Source organism: Hypanus sabinus, chromosome 2 (assembly GCF_030144855.1).
Source record: "Hypanus sabinus isolate sHypSab1 chromosome 2, sHypSab1.hap1, whole genome shotgun sequence".
Classification (NCBI taxonomy): domain Eukaryota; kingdom Metazoa; phylum Chordata; class Chondrichthyes; order Myliobatiformes; family Dasyatidae; genus Hypanus; species Hypanus sabinus.
In genome coordinates, this window is record NC_082707.1 from 53,530,657 (window position 1) to 53,553,919 (window position 23,263).

At 41.4% G+C, this 23,263-nt stretch overlaps 1 protein-coding gene across 1 annotated transcript in view; it reads right to left on the reverse strand.

Annotated features, from left to right (window-relative positions):
- The window catches only part of si:ch211-51h4.2 (uncharacterized), a 422,439-nt gene extending 405,836 nt beyond the window's left edge, over nucleotides 1-16,603 (reverse strand). Inside the window, exon 1 of the mRNA XM_059946111.1 lies at nucleotides 15,595-16,603. Within this exon, the coding sequence (XP_059802094.1) occupies nucleotides 15,595-15,706 (112 nt within the window). The 5' untranslated portion in view covers nucleotides 15,707-16,603. The remainder of the gene's footprint in view (nucleotides 1-15,594) is intronic.
- Nucleotides 16,604-23,263: the final 6,660 nt, after the last annotated feature.

Genomic DNA, 23,263 nt, shown 5'->3' on the forward strand with positions numbered 1-23,263 from the left:
ATCATGTAAATCAGTACAAGTTAGATAATAATAAAACAGAAATATTAAATGAGTAGCAAGTGAAATTTTAATGAAGTAATATACTGCACAGTAATATCCTGTAAATGTACAGGAATTAACTTATACAGAACAGTCGAGCACTTCTGCTTCTAAAGTGAGACATTTAATATACCTTCAGGGAAAGTTACATGTCTGCAAGTGTAGGGTTGTCAGAATCATCAACATCTTCATCTTGAAAAATGAGTGAAGCATCAGGAACTGGTGCTGAAACTGGCACAACAGTTTCTTCAAACACTGTTGATGTTGGTGGCAGCACTTCTGGGTGAGCAGGAGAACAAGTCTGAGGAAGGAGGTCTTCTGTACGCCACATTTCACGCAATCGCCAGGCCGCCGGGGATTCAGCGCTGGGCTCTTCCCTCTTTACTCGCGGTTACTGAGGGAATTCTCGTTAGTTTCTTTTCCTTCGCTTAGTAATATGCTTAAATTCAGCGGGTGGCCACGTCTGATCTGAGGTCGTAGACAGAAGAGAACGGAGCGCCGGCTGGGCAATGCCGGAGGGCAGTGTGTGATTGCCGGCAGGCAGGCAAGAAGGTGGGCTGACCCAGCACACGCCAGCTCCCCCGCTGCTGGCGGGTGAGTCGGGAGGGTACTACGTGGCTGTGCCTCATGCAAATGATATTAATAAATGCAGGAAAACAAGCAGGAATCACTGGTCTGTGCTTACAAGTGCGTACCAACATGTGAACAGATCTAGCACAACCAAAACAATGCGCAGCAGATTGGGACAGCGGCCTGGGAAATTTGAAATTAGTGCCGGATTATCGAAGGAACCGGATTACAGGTAGTCGGATTAGTGAAGGTTGACTGTATTTTTTTGAAACTGTACTTTACCGATTTTTTATATATGCTATATATGCCTTGTGCTATGTGTGAATGTTTGTACTGTAATTTGCACCTTGGCCTCAGAGTAACGATGTTTCATTTGGCTGAATTCATGGATATGCATGCATACTTGAATGACAATTAAACTTGAATTTGAATTTATGACAGTGAGGCTAAGCACAGCTCCAAAGTCATATCTAAATTTTACTGACAACAACACTGTTGCTGGCTGAATCATTGGTGATGATGAATCAGCATATGGGAGGGAGATTGAAAATCTGGCTGAGTGATACCACAACAACCACCTCTCACTCAATATCAGCTGAACCAAGGAGTTGATTATTGACCTCAGGATGAGGAAACTGGCAGCCCATGAGCTAAAAGTCCTCATTGGGAAATTAGAGGTAGAGAGAGTCAGCAACTTTAATTTCTTCAGTGTTATCATTTCAGAAGATCGGTCCTGGGCTCAGCATACAAGTGCTATTACAAAGAAAGCACAGCTTTCTTACCTTATAAGTTTGCATACTTTCAGCATGATGTCTAAAACTTCTCTAGATATGTGGTGGAGAGTGTATTGACTGGTTGCATTGCAGTCTGGTATGAAAACACCAATGCCCTCGAACGAAAAATCCTACAAAATCTAATGGATACAGCCCAGCCCATCACACGTAAAGCCCTCCCCACCTTGAGCACATCTACATGGAGCATTGTCACAAGAAAGCAGCATCCATCATCAAGGACCCACACCACCCAGGCCATGCTCCCTTCTCACTGCTGCCATCAGGAAGGAAGTACAGGAGCCTCAGGACCCTCACCACCAGGTTCAGGAACAGTTATTAACCCTCAACCATCAGGCTTTTGAACCAGAGGGGATAACATCACTTGCCCCATCACTGAATTGTTCCCACATTCTTTGGACTCATTTCGAAGTACTCTTCATGTTATGTTCTTGATATTTATTGCTTATTTATTCTTTTTTTTTGTTTTCTTTTGCACATTTAGTTGTTTGTCCATCTTGTTGGGTGCAGTCTTTCATTGAATCTATTGTGTTTCTTGGAGTTACTGAGTATGCCTGCAAGAAAAAAAATTTCAGGGATGTATATGGTGACATATACAGTATGTACTTTGATAATAAGTTTACTTAGAGCTTGAGTTGAGTTGTGCCTATAAGTTGTCATGAACGACCTCAACTGATGCATTGATTCTTGCTGCTGCTTGCATGGAGGAGGGGGCAGGGTGCAGCTAATGTTCTAATGTTTTTCTGTCGTTTATTCTTTTGGGGTTCTTCTGTTCTTTATGGATGTCTGCTAAGACCAGTATTTCAGGTTGTATACTGTATGCATTCTCTGATAATAAACTGAACCATTTTGAATGATACACTTCCCTGATGTTGATTGGCAAAAGATTTAGTTGGGACATAATTTGTAATGGCATGTCCAGAAAGGCTTCCTGACATAAGAGAAGGAGACTTTGGCTCAAATGGCTTTGAGGAGAGCAAGCAACGTCTAAGGAGGCTGTGTCATTTAGAACATAAGACATAGGAGCAGAATTAGACCATTCAGCCCATCAAGTCTGCTTCACCATTCAATCATGGCTGATCCCAGATCCCATTCAACCCCATAACACCTACCTTCTCAACATATCCATTGAAGCCATGACCAATGAAGGTAAGTCAGGAAGAGTGATAGTGATAGGAGGCTAGATGGGGGAACATACAGGAAATTCTGTGGCTGTGAAAGAGACTCCCTGATGTTATGTTGCATCCCAGGTGCCAAGGTCCAGAACGTCTCAGAGCAGCTGTAGAATATTCAGAAGGGGAAGGGTGAACAGCCAGAGGACATGGTGCACATTGGTGCCAGTGACACAGATAGAAAGGAGGAAGAGGTCCTGTGCGGTGAGTACAGGGAGTTGGGAAAGAAGCTGAAGAGCAGGAACTCCAAGGTAATCATCTCTGGCAGGAATAGGATTACAGAACAGATAAATGAGAGGCTGAGGAACTGTTACAGGGGACAGCGTTTCAGGTTCTTGGATCATTGGTACCTCTTCTAAGGCAGGGGTGCACTTTACAAGAGCAACAAACTACACCAAAACTGGAGGGGAACCAATATCCGGGCTGGGAGATTTGTTACTGCCACTGGGGAAGGCTTAAAGTAGTTTGACAGGAACAGGAACCAGAGCACCAGGTCAGAAAGTGGCGGGATGGTGAGGAACATTGACATCAGGGCCAGTAAAAGCAGATGCAAGCAAAGTAATAAATATGATGGGGTGGATAGTTTGAAGTGTGTATATTTCAATGCTAAAAGTAAGAAAATAGTCAATTGTGATTCCTCCTTGCTACATGTCAAAATAAGAGAGAAGTTCAAAGACAAAATGGTGTCAGCATGGGACATTTTGACAGTCTAGAGATGTGCACAAGTGCACATTGGAAAGTAGATCTTTTGTCAGATCTGTTGTCTCTATTTTCCTATATTATGTGTCTGGCTTGAAGATTGTAAGTGGTACAGAAGTGCAACAGGTACAACCAATGGATGGGAAAAATACTAGACTGAGGGGTTTTGAAGGGTATAAAAAGAGGCACTTTCTTTGTGCAAAGGGAAGAGACTGGTGCTAATGCAAAGGAGATAGGTTAGAAGGTTAGAGATAGGTACGTTGAGAAGGTTAGAGCATGTTGAGTCAGAGTTAGAGAGAGAAAATAGGTTGTATCTAAGATTGTAGCTCCTCTCCAACATTACAGAGATCAGCCTGCTTAGTGGATGATAAGTATTATTTTAACTTCTGTACCACTTCTACTGTAGACTTTTAGTGCAACAGCTGATGTTAGGCAACTCCACATCTAATATGTGGAGGGTGTTTAAAGATCAACCATACATAGTACAGGAGAGGTGTATTCCAGTCAGAATGAAGGACAAGGATGGCAGGGTAAGAGAACCTTGGATGTCAGAGGTGATGAATTTAGTTCAGAAAAAGGAAAAGCACAGGGATGCTGGAAAGTTTGAGAACCCTCAGAATTTTCTCTACTTCTGCATAAACATGAGATAAAATGTGATCAGATCTTCACTCAAGTCCTAAAACTAGATGAAGAGAACCTAATTAAATAAATAATACAAAAACATTACACTTATTCATTTATTTATTGAGAAAAATTATCCAATATTACAAGTATTTGTTGGAAAACGTTTGTGAACCTCTGGAGTAATGCCCTCTACCAAAGCTATTTGTAGTCAGGTGTTCCAATCACTGAGATGAGATCGGAAGTGTGGTTTGTAGAGGTGCTCTGCCTCTAAAATAGTCACACAAAGTCGGGTTATTGAAGAGCCTGCTTTCTCAAGAAAGATCTGTTTATGTGCACCATGCCTCGACCAAAACAACTTTCAAAGGAGCTTAGAAGAATTGTAAAGATGCATGAAGCTGGAAAAGGCTACAAAAGCATTTCTAAAGACCTGAGTGTTCATCAGTCCACAGTAAGAGAAACTGTCTACAAATTGAGGAAACTCAATTCTCTCACTGCTCTACCTAGGAGTGGGCATCCTGCAAAGTTCACACCAAAAGCACAACGTGCGATGCTAAATGAGATGAAAAAGAACCCAAGGGTAACAGCAAAAAACCTGCAGAGATCTCTAGAACTTACTAAAGTCTCTGTTCATGTGTCCACTATAAGAAAAACTCTGAACAAGAATGATGTTCATGGAGGGACATCACAGAGGAAAGCACCGGTCAATTTTTTTTTAAATTGCTGTATGCCTCAAGTTTGCAAAGGATCACCTGGATGTTCTATAATGCTTCTGGGACAATGTTCTGTGGACAAATGACACAGAAATTAAAGCTTTTCGCAGAAGTGCACATTGCTATGTTTGGAGGGAAAAGAGCCCTGCACACCAACACTAAAATCTCATCCCAACTGTGAAGCATGATGGAAGAAGCATCATGGTTTGGGGTGCTTTGCAGCCTCAAGGTCTGGACAGCTTGCAATGGTTGGAGGGAGCAATAAATTCAAAACTTCATTAAGACACTTTACAGGAGAATATCAGGGTAGCAGTCCATCACCTGAAGCTGAATAGAAGTTGGATAATGCAACAAGACGGTGATCCAAAAGACAAGAATAAATTAACAACAGAATGGTTTAAAAAGAAGACAATTTGTGTTTTGGAATGGCGATTCGAAGTCCTGATCTTAATGTTGCAGAATGTTGTGGAAAGACCTGAAACAAGCAGTTAATTCAAGAAAGCCCACCAACTTCCAGAGTTGAAGCAGTTTTATAAGGAAGAATGGCCTAAAATTTCTCCAAGCCAATGTGCAGAACTGATCAACACTAGAGGTAGTTCCCAAGTTACGAACATCCGACTTACAGACAACTCGTACTTACGAACCAAGGAAGGAGAATGCCGCCTGCTATTTTAAGTCGGATCGTGACGTTGTCTGCCATTTTAAGTCATTGCCGTTGACACTGTGTTGAGTGTTTAACTTTGTATTTGGCTTAAATTTTTCTTAGTAAGATTCATCCTGACCCAGCTCCCCCGTTCCGGTTGGCTGGTGGCGCAGTGAGATCAGCACCAGGCTCAAGAATGGAGGCTCCCCAGTTCGTTTTAGTGACAGACTGCTCCCGTGCTGGGTTGATGTCGATCCAGTGACACCCGTATTATCCGTGCCGAGTTGATGTCGAGCTCGCAACTCCACCTCGTTAAAAAAAAACACTGCCACCTCCAGTTTAAATTCCCATGCGGAATATTGTGGAGGATCAAATAAGCAAACCCAGCACAGCCCCCACTTGTCCCATTTAGCCTGCCTCAGTGCGGTGAACTTTAGGACCTGGGGAATTCAGTGTGGTGGTCCTTCGGACCCAGCGGACCTCGGGAGCTGGCACAGTTCAGGACCCGCCGCCCACAGTGTTTCTCTTCTGTTAACAGGAAATGATCGCGATTGAAAATAAAATGGAAATAATAAAGCGTTTGGAAAGAGGTGAAATGACATCGGTCATTGGAAAAGCGTCAGGCTACCGTCAGTCAACGATCTGAATAATTTTAAAGGATGACAGATAAAGTGAGAGTAATGGAGCATGTGAAAGGCCCTGCCCCGATGAAAGCTACAATTATTACTAAGCAACGTAGTGGTTTAATTATTGTACATGTTTTATATGTTTATATAAGTGTTTATATATGCATAGAAAGGTAAAATATATACTATATACTAAGACAAATGTTTGACTAACTTACGCTAAATAATATCGGATATACTTGTTCTGACTTACTTACAAATCCGACTTAAAGACGGACTCAGAAACGGAACTTGTATGTAACCTGGGGACTGCCTGTACTTGAAATGTTTGGTTGAAGCTATCGCTGTACAAAGGATTGCAACAGTTATTGAAACCATAGGTTCACATACTTTTTCCAACAAATACATGTAATATTGAATCACTTTTCTCAATAAATAAATGAACAAGTATGTTTTTGTTATTTATTTAAGTGGGTTCTCTTTATCTAGTTTTAGGTCGTGTGAAGATCTGATCACATTTTAGGTCAAATTTATGCAGAAACAGAGAAAACTCTAAAGGGCTAACTTTCCAGCACCACTGTATGTAAAGCTTAGCATGTAGAATCAAATAGAGCTCTTGAGGATTATAAAGAAACCAGAAAGAACTCAAGAAAGGAATTAGGAAAGCCAGGCAGGCCGTAGAAATTCCTTTGCAAATAGGAATAAAGAGAAGCCTAAGACATTTTATACATACATGAAGAGTAAGAAGGTAACTAGGGAGAGGGGAGGACCACTCAGGGATAAAGGGGGAAACATTTGCTTGCATGTGCAGGATGTGGGTAAGGTTCTTACTGTGTACATTACATTGGTAAGGAGAGGGCGGTGAAAGACAGGGAGATTAGTGCTGAGTGAATTAATACACTAGGGCATTTCAAGATAAAGGAAGAGGTAGTGTTGGGTCTCTTAAAGAGCATTAAAGTGAATAAATCCTAGGGACTAATGGGATATACTCAAGGTTATTGAGAGAGTCAAGAGAAGAGATTGCTAGAGCCTTGACCGATATCTTCATGTCCTCTCTAGCAATAGTCAAGGTCCTGGAGGACTGGCGAAAGGCTCATGTTTTTCCATTCTTCAAGATGGGAATCAGGAATAACCTTGGAAACTGACCAGGGAGTCTCACAGCAGTATTAGGAAAACTACAGGAGAAAATACAGGAGAAAGTTCTTAGGGATAGGATTAAATAGCATTTGGAAGACGATGGCCTAATTAGGGAGAGCCAAGATAGCTTTGTGCAGGGCAAGTCGTGTATTACTAACATGAATTTTTGGCAAGTGTGACAGTAGCTGGAGGTCTGTATTTAGTGATGTTCTACATGGATCTGTACCAGGAGCACTGCTGTATGATGTACATAAATGATCTGGATGAAAATGTAAATGGCTGGGTTAGTACATTGTGGATAGCATAGGTGACTGACAAAAATAGAGCAGGATACAGATTAGTTGCAGATATGGGTGGAGAAATAGCAGGTGGAATTTAACCTGGCCAAATGTCAAGTTTTACAGCTTGGTAGATCAAATGAAAAGAGTCAGTGCTTTAAGGGCAAGACCCTTAGCAGTGTTGATGAACAGAGAGATTTTGGGGTCAAAGTTCATAGCTCCCTGAAAGCACCTACATAGGTGGACAAGGTAGACAAGAAGGCATATGGCATGTTTCCCTTTACTAGTCAAGACATTGAGTTCAAAAGTCAAGAAGTTATTTTGCAGTTTTTAAAACTCATATTAGACTGTATCTGGAGTATTTAAATCAGTTCTGGTTGTCTTATTATAGAAAAGATGTTGGGGCTTTGAAGAGGGTGAATAAGATGTTTACCGCGATGCTGTTTGGATTAGAGGGCATGAGAAGCTAGACAAGTGTGTGTTTGCTCTTGCACGGAAAGGCTGAGAGGAGATCTCATTGCTGTTTATCAGATTATGAGGCATAGAAAGAGAAGACGGGCAATACCTTTTATTCCCTTCGGGGGTCTAATAACAGAGAGCACGTATTCAAGGTGACAGGAGACAATTTCAAAGGAGATGTGGTGGATAATTTTTTAAAATATATACATGGTGGCGGATGCCTGTAATAGGCTGCCTGGTGGTGGCAGAGGCAGATACAGTAGGGATTCTTAAAAGAAGTTGAGACAGGTACATGACAGAAATGGAAGGATATGGACATTGTGTAGGCAAAAGGTATTAGTTTAGTTGGCCATTTGATAACTAATTTAATTGTTTCAGCACAACATTGTGGGCTGAAGGGCCTGTTCCTACGTGGTACTGATCTATGTTCTAATGTGTACTGGCCATACTGGATCTAGTACTAGGCAGTGAACCTGATTAGGTGACAAATCTCCTGCTGGACAAGCATTTTGGAGATTGTGACCGTAATTGCCTGACCTTCAACATTGCCACAGACAACAATAGGGGCAGAATGTATGAGAAAGTATTTAATTGGGGGTGATTATAATGGTATTAGGCAGGGACTTGAGACTGTTAAATGCGAATAGATGTTCTCCTCAATAAACTGAATTTTAAGTTGGGAGAACTAAGGATGTCAAGGAACATCCCGACATAGTTGTACTTACAAACTAAAAGCTAGATTCCTTCATTAATCTCCAACTAATTCAACTTGATGCACGTGATACAGAAGGTGGGTGAGACAACTAGCTATAACAAATAACATGGGACAGACAACAACCTAGTGGTAGTCATTAACACCTCAGCTCCACAATAAACCACACTTGCAGCCAAGCTTTTACAACCTCACAATGTGGAAGGATGGCAGTTACAATTCTGCTTACAAAAGCAGTACAAATCCAAGCTCACAGATTATTTCACAACTAGCCCACTTAGAACCAGTATCATAATGGAAGGTGTCATCATCAAATTTCATTTTATTTATCTCATGTACATCAATAGAGGGTAAGTTTGTCAGAGTGCCTGCATTAGATCAACTGGGGAACCAGGAGCTCTGGTTAAACTGAAGTCAATAGGCATCAAGGAGAAAGGACTCATGGTTGAAGTAACACACGGCACAACAGATGGTTCTGGTTGGCTGACAGGAAATGGCCACAACCAACATGAAAGGGTTTATGGACAATAAAACAGCCAGATGAGATGATCCTGCAAGATGAATTCACCTCTATCATCAGAGAAATCATGCAGCTAAGACAGATAGACTAGCCAGTATAGCAGTAAGAGACAGAAATCTGCCACACAGGGCAGCAGCTGTAGGCAACTGATGTTTACCCCAGGATTTTCTGAGAAGCGCGGGGCGGTGGGGGGGTGCATCTGAGCTAGTTTTGAGGCTCTGCACAGTACAGTTGCTAGGACTGGCATTGAAGGCAACTGCAAATGCCTTGAAGAGGGCAAACAGTGGCAGTATTGAGTGACAGGTAAATTATATGAGTGAAGTACATATGAGGAAAGCAAAGGTAGGCGTGGGCAAGACATGAGAGAGTGTTATTGAAGAGAAGGTGGCAGGGTAGAAATGGGAAATGTGCCCAGATGAGGGAAGGTAGGAGGCCATCCAGCATCAGAGGGTGTAGAGAATAAGGATAAAATAGGAATGAAAGTAAAGAGGTTAGAAAGCATAGAGCACTGTAAAATAAGAGATTTATGGATAGGAACAGACATGGGGAGGAAGGATGAATGTGGGTAATCATGGTCAAAGGCACGTCTGCTGGTGAAGTGCATATTGACAAGTGTGAATGAATGCATCTCATGTTAGTGCAGTTCTCTTGCTAGCCCATCTTACCATCAGTCCACTGAATTCACTGCACTCTTACTCTCCCTTGAGCTACACTGTGGGTGAACTCCCCTGCCGGATTCATATCCATTAGTCAAGCTTGCCACCACCTGCTTTTACCATAATCTATTCTCCAGTACGGTGCAAAATCTTAGACAAACTCTGTAGGTAAGATGCTTAATACAGTCAGAGGGGGGAAAGTGAAGGTGAGTAGACAGGTAGTGCAGAGCACCCCTGTAGCTATTCCCTGAATAATAAGTATACCGTCCTGAATACTCTTGGCGGGCATGAATGACCAGGGGTGAGCCACAGTGGCAGGGCCTCTGGCACTGAGTCGGACCCTGTGGTGGGACGGAGAAAAGGAGAGCTGTCGTTGGGGACTCTATAGTCAGGGGAGCAGACAGGAGATTTTGTGGACGTGAGAAGGAAACCCGCATGGTTTGTTGCCTCCCGGGTGCCAGGCTTCTTTTAATCACTCACATACGTCATGAATTTTTTTTGCAGAAGCAGTACAGTGTAATATCAATATATAAAATGACTACAGTGCCATGCAAAAACCTTAGGCACCCTAGACAGATATATAGATAAGTTTTCTTTGGTGAAGCAATAAGATTCACAGATTTCATCCTTTGCCTCATCCAATCGTTGGCCACTGTGTTAGACTCGATAAAATTAACTGGGATGTATTAAACCTGGTCAACCCAAGGTGAATTTTTAACCCCATATACTCTCCATCAGAAAACACCATTTGCTTCCATTTCCATAAAATCATGCTCATACACTTTTGCCTCAACTCATCAATTGCAGTGAACCTTTCATCACCAAACCTGGCAATATTCTTCCAACTACTCTCTCCTCCAAAAGAGCAAATAAACTGCCAATCATGCCAACATTCACCATCCGTCCCAACTAGGCCTCTGTTTATTTGGCCATTTCAGGCAGGAGTTAGGAGTTTGGAAAGATTTCTTTGTCACAAGGTCATTGATGAAATGGGTGGGTTGGCAAAGAATAATTCCGAAGTGGCATAGTCATAATTACTGAGAAAACTTTGATTTGGAAAGACGGAATTTTATAACAACTTTCAAGCAAAATCAGGCAATAATATTTTAACTTCAATCACTTTAAAACATAAAGCTACCACTGTCATAAAAACCCAAACGGCTCCCTTGCATCCTGTAATGATGAGAATCTGCTGTCTTTGCTTGGCTAACGTTACTAAAAGCCACAGGGAGTGACAGATACTTTTCTTAAATGTTCCATCAAGTCAGTGAAGGACCACCAGGAATTGTATTTGAAGTCAATGGTCCCAGTAAAATGCACAGGCTACAAATTATTAATAAATGCAAAAACTTAATAGCAAACATTTATTACATATCTGTTAGAATCCACCCTTTTTTGGAATATTGCCTTTGAAAAGTGTACAATGGAGATTTACTAGAAAAATGCCACAACTAAAGGTCTCTGGTTACGTGGAGAACCAGTACTTGTTGCTCTAAGCAGATAAATTTATGAGACTTGATGAAGGGGTTCTGAAGCAAAATACTGCATCTGGAAATCTGAAACAATAAAGTAAACGCTGGTAATACTGAAGAGATCACACTGTGTTTCTGGAAGAGAGATCTCAGTGAATTTTCTGGTTGATGACTTTATTCCACAAAGTCAAAAGCATGATTAGCCCTTTTTAAGGTAATAAGAAATAATTTCCACTGGCTGTACCATCAATAATGAGTAGACACTGACTTAATGCAAACATTTAGTGTATAGAAACCAGAAGGGAGCATTCTAGTTAAGCATCAAGTTGTCATGATTTTGAAAGAAAGGAGTTAAGTACATTGTTGAAGGAACAATTAAAAAACTATGGTGATGAAACAGTTCAGTGGGATGTGCAGAGAGCCAACAGATTTTCTGAACCCATTAGTCTGCCTCTGTGCTTTACTATTATATGAATCTAATCCACATGATTAGCTAGGCTGTATTTTACATGCCAGAATTGCTATTTGCTGTTTTCAAATGCTTGGTCTTACCATTTAAAAAATATTAAGCAGTTTGAATGGTTGAGTTCCCTCCCACAGTCCAAAGTTGTACCAGTTAGTAGGTTAATCGGTCATTGAAAATTGTCCTGTGATAAGGCTCGGGTTAATCAGGGGTTGCTGGTGGCATAGCTCGAAGGACCAGTAGGGCCTATTTCCTGCTGTATCACTAATTTAGTTAATTCATTAACAGAGGTTCTTCCTCTGCCTGGCTCTAACATGTGTCCAAAAAGACCAGAACATCAGAAAAACAAACAATGATCTGAAATAAAGCATGATCCAGCAATGACCAGTTACCTCTCCAAAACAACAGCGGCAGTAACTGCAAGAGGTGAGATTTAGATGATAGTTGTATATGCAAAGGAATAGTTCTAGTATAACAGTATGATGTTGGCTCTTCCAGCAATGTTCTGTATACTAATATATTGTGATACACAAGGCCTTGCAACAGCAGAATTAAGGCGATCAGGAAAGTGTTTGAAGCCAAGTTTATGTCCTCAACTGTGAAGGGAATAAGCAATAACCCTCCAGAAATTGACCAGGCATGGACATCTGCTAGGCAAGCAGGCTCCAAGGCACTTCATCTACACTTGACCGCTGTACAGAGGTGTTACCTTGAGAGCTGGAAAACCTCATCAGGACAGCAGATTTCAGATTGTTTTTAAAGATACACAAAGATTCTGCCCACCAAGTAGCAGGAAAGTCATAACGTGATAATCCATTAATATTGCTACAAACTGGCAAAAATAAGGGTTTCTTCAAGATTTTAATAGATTGTCACTATACTTAAGGAACAAAAATGCAACAATTCAGATGTTTGAACTTTTATAGATTTGAAGGTGGAAGCAGATCCAAAATCTGTGCCATACTATTTAAATTCTGTTCACAATTTGTAGTCTGGCTTTTAAGATCTTAGGTAATGTGCAGCACTTCTGAAAGAAATGCCTTCAGTTTATCAGGAAGTAACAAGCAAAATAGGTCAGAGTTTTTACTTTCATGATGTAAAAGCATCATACAGCACTTCAATAGTCATCAATCTACAAGGCATTCCATTATGGAGCTACTTAATCACACAGATCGATTGTCAAGAGTCAAAACTTGAGCAGCAGCTTGCACAACTCCATCTACCCGCTGAGGGTGTTAAATCCATTTGTCAAATGGAGGAAGACATACTTGTCTCCATTTTGTCTTTATTATTTTTTCTGAACTTTTTTTTCTTTGTCACTGATCACATCCACGAAGCTCTGTGAAAATCAATCATCGCCACCACAAGCATCATTCAGACTGATCAAGGAAAGCCTGCTTCAGATTTTTTCAGGATCAAATTAGACCCACACATCTCGGTAAATTTTTTCCCTCCAATGTTCAGTATAGTTATCCTTACTGCCAAGTGACAGTATAACATTTAAATACTGCATTTATCTGAGAACTGACATCAAGCTGCAGAAGAAAGTACTCGAAATTGGGAGGAGGGGTGGAGATTGAGGGACTAAGGAATGGAATTCCAGAGCTACAGTTGAAGACTAAATGTGGAGCAATGTAAATAGGAGGTGTACGAGACCAGAATTAGAGGAATACAGACTTCTCAGGGGTTATAAGACCAAAGGTCACAATGGAGATAGACAAATACAAATGTATGAAAGAAATCAAACACAAGAAGAACTTCTGGGAGGAGTTAATATGGGGTCAGAGGGCGACTTCTTCAAGCTCATCTGCACAGCTTAAATTCTTTTACTTAATTATCTTTTTTTTCTTCTTCAAGGTGGCTAGGGTCCTGTCAGAATCCGTACAGCTGCACTCAAAGTGTGATTCTCTACAGAGCTGGCCAACAAGCCATTTCCCATTTCTGGAGTGGCCTGGAAGACAGGCGTCTTTGCAGTGCAGCCTCAGGTGACTTGATTCCTCACTGGCATCACCAAAAAAATCTGGAACGTTTCAGAGGCTGGAACGGCTGGACAGCAGATGTAGCTACCGGAGGCCTCTACATTTGGGAGATCTCTCTCTCTCAATGAGGGTGGTGGTGGTGGAAAAAATTCTGCTGGTTCTTCAGTCAGCTGAGTTTGAATAAGCGTCACTTCAGATTGAAACAGTGATCTGTTTGTCTTGCTCTTGGTGTGGAAAGGGTGATCCCTCTCTGCACCTTGTTAGTGAGAGACAGAGAGCCTGTGGCATGTCAGATTGTCAGGTCTGTTAGACTGCAAGTTATGGTGTCTCTCTGAGGGCTTGCTGCTGCTCTCTTGGTGGGTGGTGGGCATTAATGACTCCTGCTAGAATAAGTGAGGGGAGGGGGGAGGGTTGATGCTTTGCTGCTGCTTGTGCACAGGAGGTGGTGGGGGGGGGGGGGCTTTGGGGTTCTAATGTTTTTCTGTCTTCATTCTTCAGGGTTTTCTTCTTTTTCATGGATGTTGGCAAAGAGCAAGAAGTTCAGGCTGTATAAGGTATACGTCCTCATTAAATGGAACCATTGAGCAAGACAGTGTTTTGAATGAGGTACTGCTTGCCTGAGTAAAGTACATCAGCAAGCACAAAGCAAAGATTACTGGGGTTTGTTTCTTTTAGGATTCAGACAGCTCAATTTTGATTGAACTGAAGTTGGCATGGGGGGGGGGGGGTGGGAGGGTCCTCAGCCAGAAAGAAAATTGGTATAAATCTACATCTCCCATCATGGTAGAAAACAATGGTTTCCAACAACTAGATCGCAACCAAAAACAAAGGTTTTGCCAAAGCAAACAAATTAAAGTTGCTAGATTAAATATTAAACTACATAAAACAAAATTTTATAAAAATGAACTAGTTAAATTGGTCTGAATTTCAATGCATTATCCAAACCCATTCAAGAACAATTTACGTTACGTGAAGATTTGCAGCACATTCGCATTAGTTATTCCACATTAAAAACAAGTACGGAGTTTGACTAGTGCAATAAAATTCCTGTAGCATCAGTGAGATACCTTTCTTCAAACTATGCACTAACAATTTGGCTGATTTAATATCCACATGGAAAAGACGGGGAGGAAGGGGTGGAGTTTATATCACACAGATTTAAGTTTTGTTGGAACCATTTTAAAAATAAGGACTACTTATTCTGTAGAAAATCTGTAGAAAGATGCCAGACCTTTAAAACAATTAATTTGATATCATTAAGGAAAATACTTCTCCAGCAGGGCGTACCAATTATAATGCACTGGTTATAGTTGACATGGAGTAATGTTCAGGTGCCGTAAAATCCTTTCATGAGTAATGCACCATCAATAACTCTTGGAGACGGGAGGCGAACGATAGGCTTTTATTAGCTGCAAGAGACCACAATTAGCAGCAAGAGACCACCACACAACATCCTGGAGACTGACGGAGGAGCAGTGTCTCCAATTGCCTTTATACAGGGGTCTGTGGGAGGAGCCACAGGAGCAGTCAGCAGAGGGGCGTGTCCAGACAGGTATATGTAGTTTACCACAATGAGCTAGCTAGGGAGTTTGGGGTTCAGTTATGAACCATCAAACCTGCAAATACGCATTTATTAGGCAATATTTTGTAAAGAATATTTTAATTACTCTCATCCAGATTTTTTCCCCAAACTAAACACACACAACAAAACCATGCAAGTTATGAAATCGTATTTTAAAACTTATGTGGACGCTGTCACCCGTATAATCAGCTGATACGTTTAACTCGAGGCACTGAAATCACACTGAGAATATATTTGAAAGCAGGATTAAACTACAGTTCCCAGAATACAGAACTAACTCCTTGAATGACACGTAATGCATATATGAAAAGACGTCGCCAATTACGGCTGAGGAATTCTGAATTTTTTCTTTAACTATGGATTCAGGTAAATACCAGGCAGGGTTTTATCAGAACATGTTTACATGCTGCAGTCTACTCGTCACTGAGCAATACACAAGATGACATGCGAGAGATGACTCACAGCACTGCAGATAAATGAGTTGGATTTTCCACGGTCTGTCCTCGTTGCTCTTGGTGGATTTCAGGGATAAGGGTCTGTATGAGGACGGGCCGGACAGCTGCTCAGGTGCCATTGCGGTTCCTCCTGAGGAGCGGCGGGCGTGGAGCGACGGAGCGCCAGGACGCAGGTTCGTGGCTGGCGTCGCTTCACTCAGTTGGAGGACCACTGTGTGTTCGACCAGAGCCCGGGATTAACATCACTAACTCATGAACCTTACCTTCCGTCTTTAGTCTATGCAGGCGCAATGTTTGAAGCTTTCGCAGCTGTATTAGCTAATTACCCGTTTCCACTTCCGTGAACATACTAAAGGGACATTTAAACTTTAAGTCCATTTCAAAAAAGTGTACATTTTTAAATAAACCTATCTTGAGGCGGCAGTTTGAAGATGAAAGTTTTTTTTTACAATTACCGAAAGTAACTGCAGATTTGAAATAGGTGAAGGAACTGCTGGAGTCGGCAGAACTGTGAAGAAGGTATATGGCGTCTTTAAACTTAAGGAGCATTACGGTTGGATTGGTATGGAAAACATGACACAGTGATGAACCATGTTTTGGCATATTATTATTCCCAAGATCTAATCATTACAACAGACTGTTTTTGGACGATCTTGTTTCCTTTATCTCTTGTTTAAAAGACCTGCAGTTCCAGCCCACCAACCATGAATTTTGAATGATGAAGTGCTAGCCGGTCTACTTCCTTATAGTGATGCCAACTGCTATCAATAGGTAAGAGGATGGCCTCTTACCTAAAATGTTTTACAGGTTTCTGAGTTAATTTTTTTTTGTTGAAGTGATATTTCAAATGTATTTTGGAAACTACAGAATGTGAAGTTGCTCTACAAAAAGCTGTTAGTTGTATTGAACATTGTGGGATGAAGATATAACCTCAACAAAAATGGCTAAACTATAGTACAGAGAAATTATATAAAGTTGTAGGGAACATTGCAGATGATGGTTGTGAAGAAAAAGCATTTCAGGACGTATATTGTATACATTTCTGACATTAAATGCATCTTTGAAACCTTTGATGTCCAATACTTTGAATTTATACCTTTGCCTTACTTTATAAAATATTTAGGCCAAATACAGAATAAAACCAAACTGGGAAGATAATGGCCTAAGATGAAACAGTTTTTAAAAAAAACTGAAAATAAACTGGAAAAATATTAAAATAAGCAGAATGACAGTCAATATACGTTTTCCAGAATAATGTTAAAACAAAAAAGTGAGGAATGTTGAAAGATGGAGTGCAAATGGATGACACTAAATGTGACCACCTACATAGAAAAGCAGATCCCAAATTAATAAGCCAAAATTCTGAATTCAACCAATAAATATTGGACCTCAACTACATATGGGGACATCATTGTAGCATAGTGGTTAGCACAACACTTTACAGTACAGGCAACCCAGGTTCAATTCCCAGCACTGCCTGTAAAGAGTTTGCATCCTTCTCCCCATGACCACATGGCACAGCTAACTAAGTAATTTATTTTCAGTTTTAACTTCCCTCACATCGAATAGTGGTGAGCCCAATTGCAGAGAAAAAGCACACAAAATTAGAGGAGAAAAAAATCCAACAAGGTTTTAATAGATTTCTTAGCAGGTAAGTTACAGGCAGCAGGTCCACAAAAGTTCCAAAAATTGGAGATTCCTGCAAACAAAGGCACAGCTTCACTTACAAAACATGACTCTCAGACTAAGCAAATAACAATAAACCAATAATTAGCCTAATATGCAGGTGAGCAGGATGGGGTTGGCTTTGTCATCTCTCGCTCCCTCTAGTGGCCAGTTTGAGGTGTGACAGTACCCCCTTCTCTAAACCCGGCTCCTCGCAGCCCAGAGTGATCAGGATAGTGGTGAAAAGACTGTATCAGGTCAGGGTCTAAGAAGTGTCATACCAACACCTAGGTATGTTTCTTTGGACTCTATCCCTTCCAGTTGACCAGGCTGTGCCCATGACGTCAAGAGTTAAGCAGTCTCCTCACTGTATAAGTGGGACCACCACCGACAATATGAGGGAGGCAGGGAGGGAACTGGTGGAAACAGAAGAGAGGTCGCCACTGGTTTCCACTGGAACTTATTCTCCAGACCCAGGCAGAACCAGCTGGTACCTGACAGGGCTGACCCGTCTGATGATCTTCAATGGCCTCATAAGTCTCAGAGCCAATATTCCGGACTTGACTCGCTAAAGTAATTCCTTGGGTGAGAGCCAAACCCTCTGTTCTGACCTGAAGGGACAAATAAATCTCTGCCTGTTGGGTTGCTTTTGGTGACAGGTTGAGATTCGTTTCAGGGCTGCCTGAGCCCCTCTCCAGGTGCTCCTGCATCGAGCAACAAACTTCTCTGCATTTGGAAACCCACCCTCTGCTTCCTGGTAGGAGAAAAGTGGTGACTGAAACCACTTTAGCATTCAAATAGATTTAAATTGGTAGAAGGAGCTCTGCAGAGTGTAATGTGCTACTTCTGCCCAGATCAAGAACTGCTCCAGCAGAATGATTGGAAGCAGCAGAGATATTTTTCAAGGCCCTGATGAATCTGTTCCATTTGACCATTGGACTGGGAGTGGAAATACGAAGAGCCAAACAGGGAAAAGAACATCTTCCAGTAAAGGGCCAATGTCACCTGGAATGCCATGAACCCTGACAATGTTCTGTAGCAATATATCAGCAGTTTCTTTGGGAGAGGGAAGTTCAGGCAGGGCAGTAAAGTGAGCATCTTTAGAAAAACAGTCTCCCACTACCAGAATAACAGAGTCACCTTTCAATGATGGCAGGCTGGTCCATAGAGATGTGGGACCAGGGTTGATTTTGGGATGGGAAGAGGGTGTAGAATCCCGCCCGGCAGGGTGCTGATTAGATGATATGTGTTGAGTACAGACAGAACAGGCGTGCACAAATGATTGGATATCTCCTCTTGTTTCTGACCACCAAAAGCATCTTCAAATAAACCCCAAAGTCCTCCCCACCCCATGATGCTCAGCACATTGGAAGCATGGCCCCACTGGAGAACCTTGGACGTTACTGCCTGAGGAACAAGCTAGCACCCTGCTGGAACCCCACCTCGGACGGGTGCACCACTTTCTACCTCATGGGGAGTATCTTCAATGGAATGGCAGACAGGAGCCAGCATGCCGTCTCCAGATACGATGGGCTCTGGAGAGAGGTCCTCAGAACAGTCATACTGGCGGGAACGGATATCAGCTTTCACTTTTTTTGGACCGAGTCTGTGAGAGATAGTAAAGTTAAAACGTGTTAAGAAATGTGCCTACCCAGCCTGCTGGGGATTCAGGTATTAAGTCAACCAGATTTTTGCAAGACTTTTGTGATCCATCCATGCAACAAAGGGGTGCTTGGAACCTCCCAACTCACGGCATCATTCTTCTTTCATTTTCAATAGATACAAATCAGAGGAGAAGTAGTATCAAATACATAAAACAATAAATGTACAAAGAAAAGGATATACACTGTCAAAATCATGTATAATATAATAATTAGGCTAGTATATATAAACAACCACAACTCCTCTTGACAATTCATACAAAAAAAAACTGGAAATTTTCTCTTTTAAGAAGAAAAAAACCCCACTAAACTAACCTAAAACAAAAAAAAAGGCGTCATTCTTCTAACACTAGTTTAACTGCTAGGAGCTCTCAGTTACAAACATCATAGCTCCTCTCAACAGGGGCAGGCGTCTGGAAAAAAATGAATGGGGTGAACCTTATTGTCAGTCACAGGTCTCTGAGAGAGAACAGCTCCAATACCAATATCGGAGACATCTACCTTAACAATAAAGGTTAGCTCAGGGTTTTGGTATATCAGTATTGGGGCCAAAGTGAAGCGCCTCTTGAATTCATCAAAAGAAACTTGCATCTCAGTCATCCAATAAATACGGGACAAAGAGTCTTTAGTAAGTGTGGAGGTGGGTGCAGCAATTGTGCTGAAATTGTGAATGAAGCACTGCTGAAATCAGCTAAGTCAAGAAATCACTGCACCTGCTTTAATGTCTTTTGCTGTGGCCAGTTGGTGTTGGCTGTAGCCTTCTAAGGCTCCATCTGGAGAGACAACATAATCTAGGAAGGAGACTTTGGAAGAATGGAACTCATATTTTTCAAGCTTCACAAAGAGGTGATTTTCATAGAGCTTTTGTTGAACATGCTGAATATACTCTGGAGTGTTTGAAATGATTAGTACATCATTTAGGTAACACAGAAACAAAACAGTTCAACATCTCTCACAGACTGCCAATTATAAAGGCCTGAAAAACTGTGGGGACATTTTCCAATCCAAACAGCATGACAAGATATACCCAGTGGCCACCAAGGATGCTACAGGCTATCTTCATCATCTTCTCTGATATGTATCCGATTGTAGGGTTTGTGAAAATGGTGGCTTTCTGTGGAAGCTCAAAAACAAGATGAGATCAGTGTGAGAGGATAACAGTTCTTAAGGTAATTTTCTTGAGACCTCGATAGTCAATAGAGGGACAAAGGCCACCATCTTGCTTGGAAACAAAAAAGGCAGCACTGATCAGTGAGGTGGAAGGATGAATGAAACCAGTCTTTAGAGCATCCTGGATATTTCATCTAGACCAATGGTTTCAGGGGTAGAAAGAGAATGCAACTGACCTCTAGGGGGAACAGTACCAGGGAGAAGTCCAATGACACAGGCATATGGTCTGTGGGGTGGCAACTCAACAGCTTACCATTTACTAAATATCTCTCTCAGAGCATGGTATGCAGGAAGCAAATGTACACGGTCTAATGAGTGGTCAAGAGTCACAAAGACTCACCCTTCAACTGTTGCAGCGGGTTCATTATGCACCATAGCCACTGGGGAAGCAAGAGAGCTTCAGGAATTCAGACATGTAGGGCTCCAACAACAAAGAGATCCAGTGGCCCAGGAGAACTGTGGATCAGGAGGATGCAATCATGGATAGCCAAGAATCAGAGGGACGAGGAGTTACAGAGAAATTGTTTGAGGGTGGGTTTTCCCCGTGGTCCAATGAAGAAGCTTTGTTCTGTTCTTGATTACTCCAGAGCCAATGGGCTTGCTATTTGAAGCTTGAACCTTCTAGGGCGAGGGACAGGCCCCAAAGGGGATGCACATCTTCTGTACCAATTCAATGTCAAGGAAGTTATCAGCTGCACCCGAGTCCACAAATGACTAAGTGAGGGTGGCTGATAGTAGTAAACGGGAGATGGGGGGGGGGGGGGGGTTCTCGAGATAGGCTGTTCCACTTGCTGAGGTCCTCCCATCCTCTAGCGAGCTTTGGCTTTTACTGCTGGAGACAAGTAGGTGGCTAGTAGCTCCACAGTAAGGACAACACCCCTTTCTCATGAGGTCAGGCAAGTTGGTTAATCTGCCAGAGCAGGCAAGCTCAAGAAAAGGTTATCAGTGACAATGCATTTGGAGCAACACAAGAAGTACCACGTTCTCTCCTCCTCCCACGAACACGGCTATCAATCCTGACAGCCATGGTTATGAGCTCCTCTGGGCTGGAAGCCCAATCCTTACTGACAGGCTGCATCGAAAGGCTGTAGGATATACCTTCTCCCCATGACAGGTACAAACTCCTTACAGGCAGCAGCAGGAATTGGAGCTGGATTGCCTGTCATGTAAAGCTCTGTGCTAACCCCCATGCTACTGTGCTGCCTCATAGGTAGTTGAGGTCTAATATTTATCGGTTGAATTCAGATGTGTGCCTGTGTTTATTTGGGATCTGCTTTTCCACGTAGGTGGTTACGTTTAATGTCACCAGGTAGCACTCAGGTTATCTTACAACTTTCTTCACTATATTTCAATAGGTCCATTTAATGTCAGAGGATTGAAGACAATACACATCCTGGGGGACGTCACGTGATGACGTAGGATCGAGACGCTGGAACTCAGCCCTCCCGTAAAAAAGTTAATAAATTAATGTTTAAGTGAAGAAAAGTTAATTAATACTTTTTAAAGGTTATTTATAAATTACTCTGGATTGTTTTAAGCTATGCCTCATAAATAGAGGACGAAGAAAACTACTACCGTGAAGACCGCTCAAGTTGGAACAGAATCAAGGCCTTCTTCTACTGAAGAACCGCGGACTCAGGTACAACACACCACCGGTGAAACAGAAAAGGAGACCGCAGCAGCATCGGTCATTTCTAAAGGAAAAGATCAACGAGAACTGCGCAAGCGTAAAGGAACGAGCATGCGCAAACGAGAGCAACCAGAACTACAAAACCCAGCAGCGACTGAAACCGACAGTGAAAGTGAATCTGAGAGAGAGCCGGACTCTCTGGAAAAATCAGACGAAGATGAAGATGAAAGTTCCTCTGAAAATACAAAAAAGACATTGAGGCAAATAATGCATAAATTAAATGCATTAAAAGTAATTAAAAGTAACCAAAAAGTAATTAAAGAAAAAATAATAAATATGGAGGCTATGTTTGATAAAATGACAAAGAAACAGGAAAAAATGGAAAAGAAAATTACAGATTTGGAAGTCAAAATGGAAGAAATGGATGGAAGAATGAAGAAGATGGAAGATGATAATGATGCCTGGACATCAGAAAGAAAACAACTCGTGGGAAAAATTGATAAGCTTGAAAATTTTAGTAGACGCAACAATATTAAAATTGTTGGACTTAAAGAAGGTACCGAAGGAGAAGACCCAATAAATTTTTTTCAAAAATGGATTCCTGAAAAATTAGAAATGGGAGAAGAAACTTCAATTGAGATTGAAAGGGTGCACAGAGCCTTAAGACCAAGATCTCAAGATGATCAAAATCCGCGATCAATTTTGATAAGATGTTTAAGATACCAGGATAAAGAAAAGATTTTGAAGGCGGCTGCCCAAGGTGCTAAAAGAAGAAAAGGTCCATTGATGATAGCAGAGAAACCAGTTCTTTTTTATCCTGATATAAGTTATAACCTTTTGAAGAGAAAGAAAGAATTTAATCCAGCTAAAAATGTTTTATGGGAAAAAGGTTATAAGTTTTTAATGCGTCACCCAGCAACACTGATAATTTTTTTGGAGGAGGGAAAAAGATTTTTTTCTGATTATCAAGATGCGGAGGTGTTCGCACAAAAACTTCCATCTCTTCGCTAATTAAACGTAGAGACTTCTAAATGTAATGGTTAAAGATGAATACAGAGATAGCGAATGGAACTGATGGGCATTTAAGGATGATATAAGGGAGAAAAGTAAAATTTTAGAAATATTAATTGAGAATAGTATGTTTTTTTTATATATACTTTTTATGTTGTGGGGGGGCTGGGGAGCTTTGAATCGGTTACTGCGGGATTCACGTGTGTAATCATGGCGATTGCCATGACCCGTACAATAGAGGGGGGTAATGTTGTGTTTTTTTTTCTTTCACAACATTAGTAGGGGGGTATTTTGTTTTTTTCTTTATTTTCTATTTTTCTTCTATTCTTTTGCCTGGATGATTGGTGGGGCAACATAGCAACATGGAGACTTCTAAAAAGATTTCCCAGGATACAATGAAAGTTGAAAGATTAGGTATTATTATAGATTGGAGTAACATAAATAAAAATAATGACTAATTTATTGAATTTTTTAAGTTTTAATGTTAATGGGCTTAATGGACCAATAAAAAGAAAAAGAATTTTAACATATATTAAAAA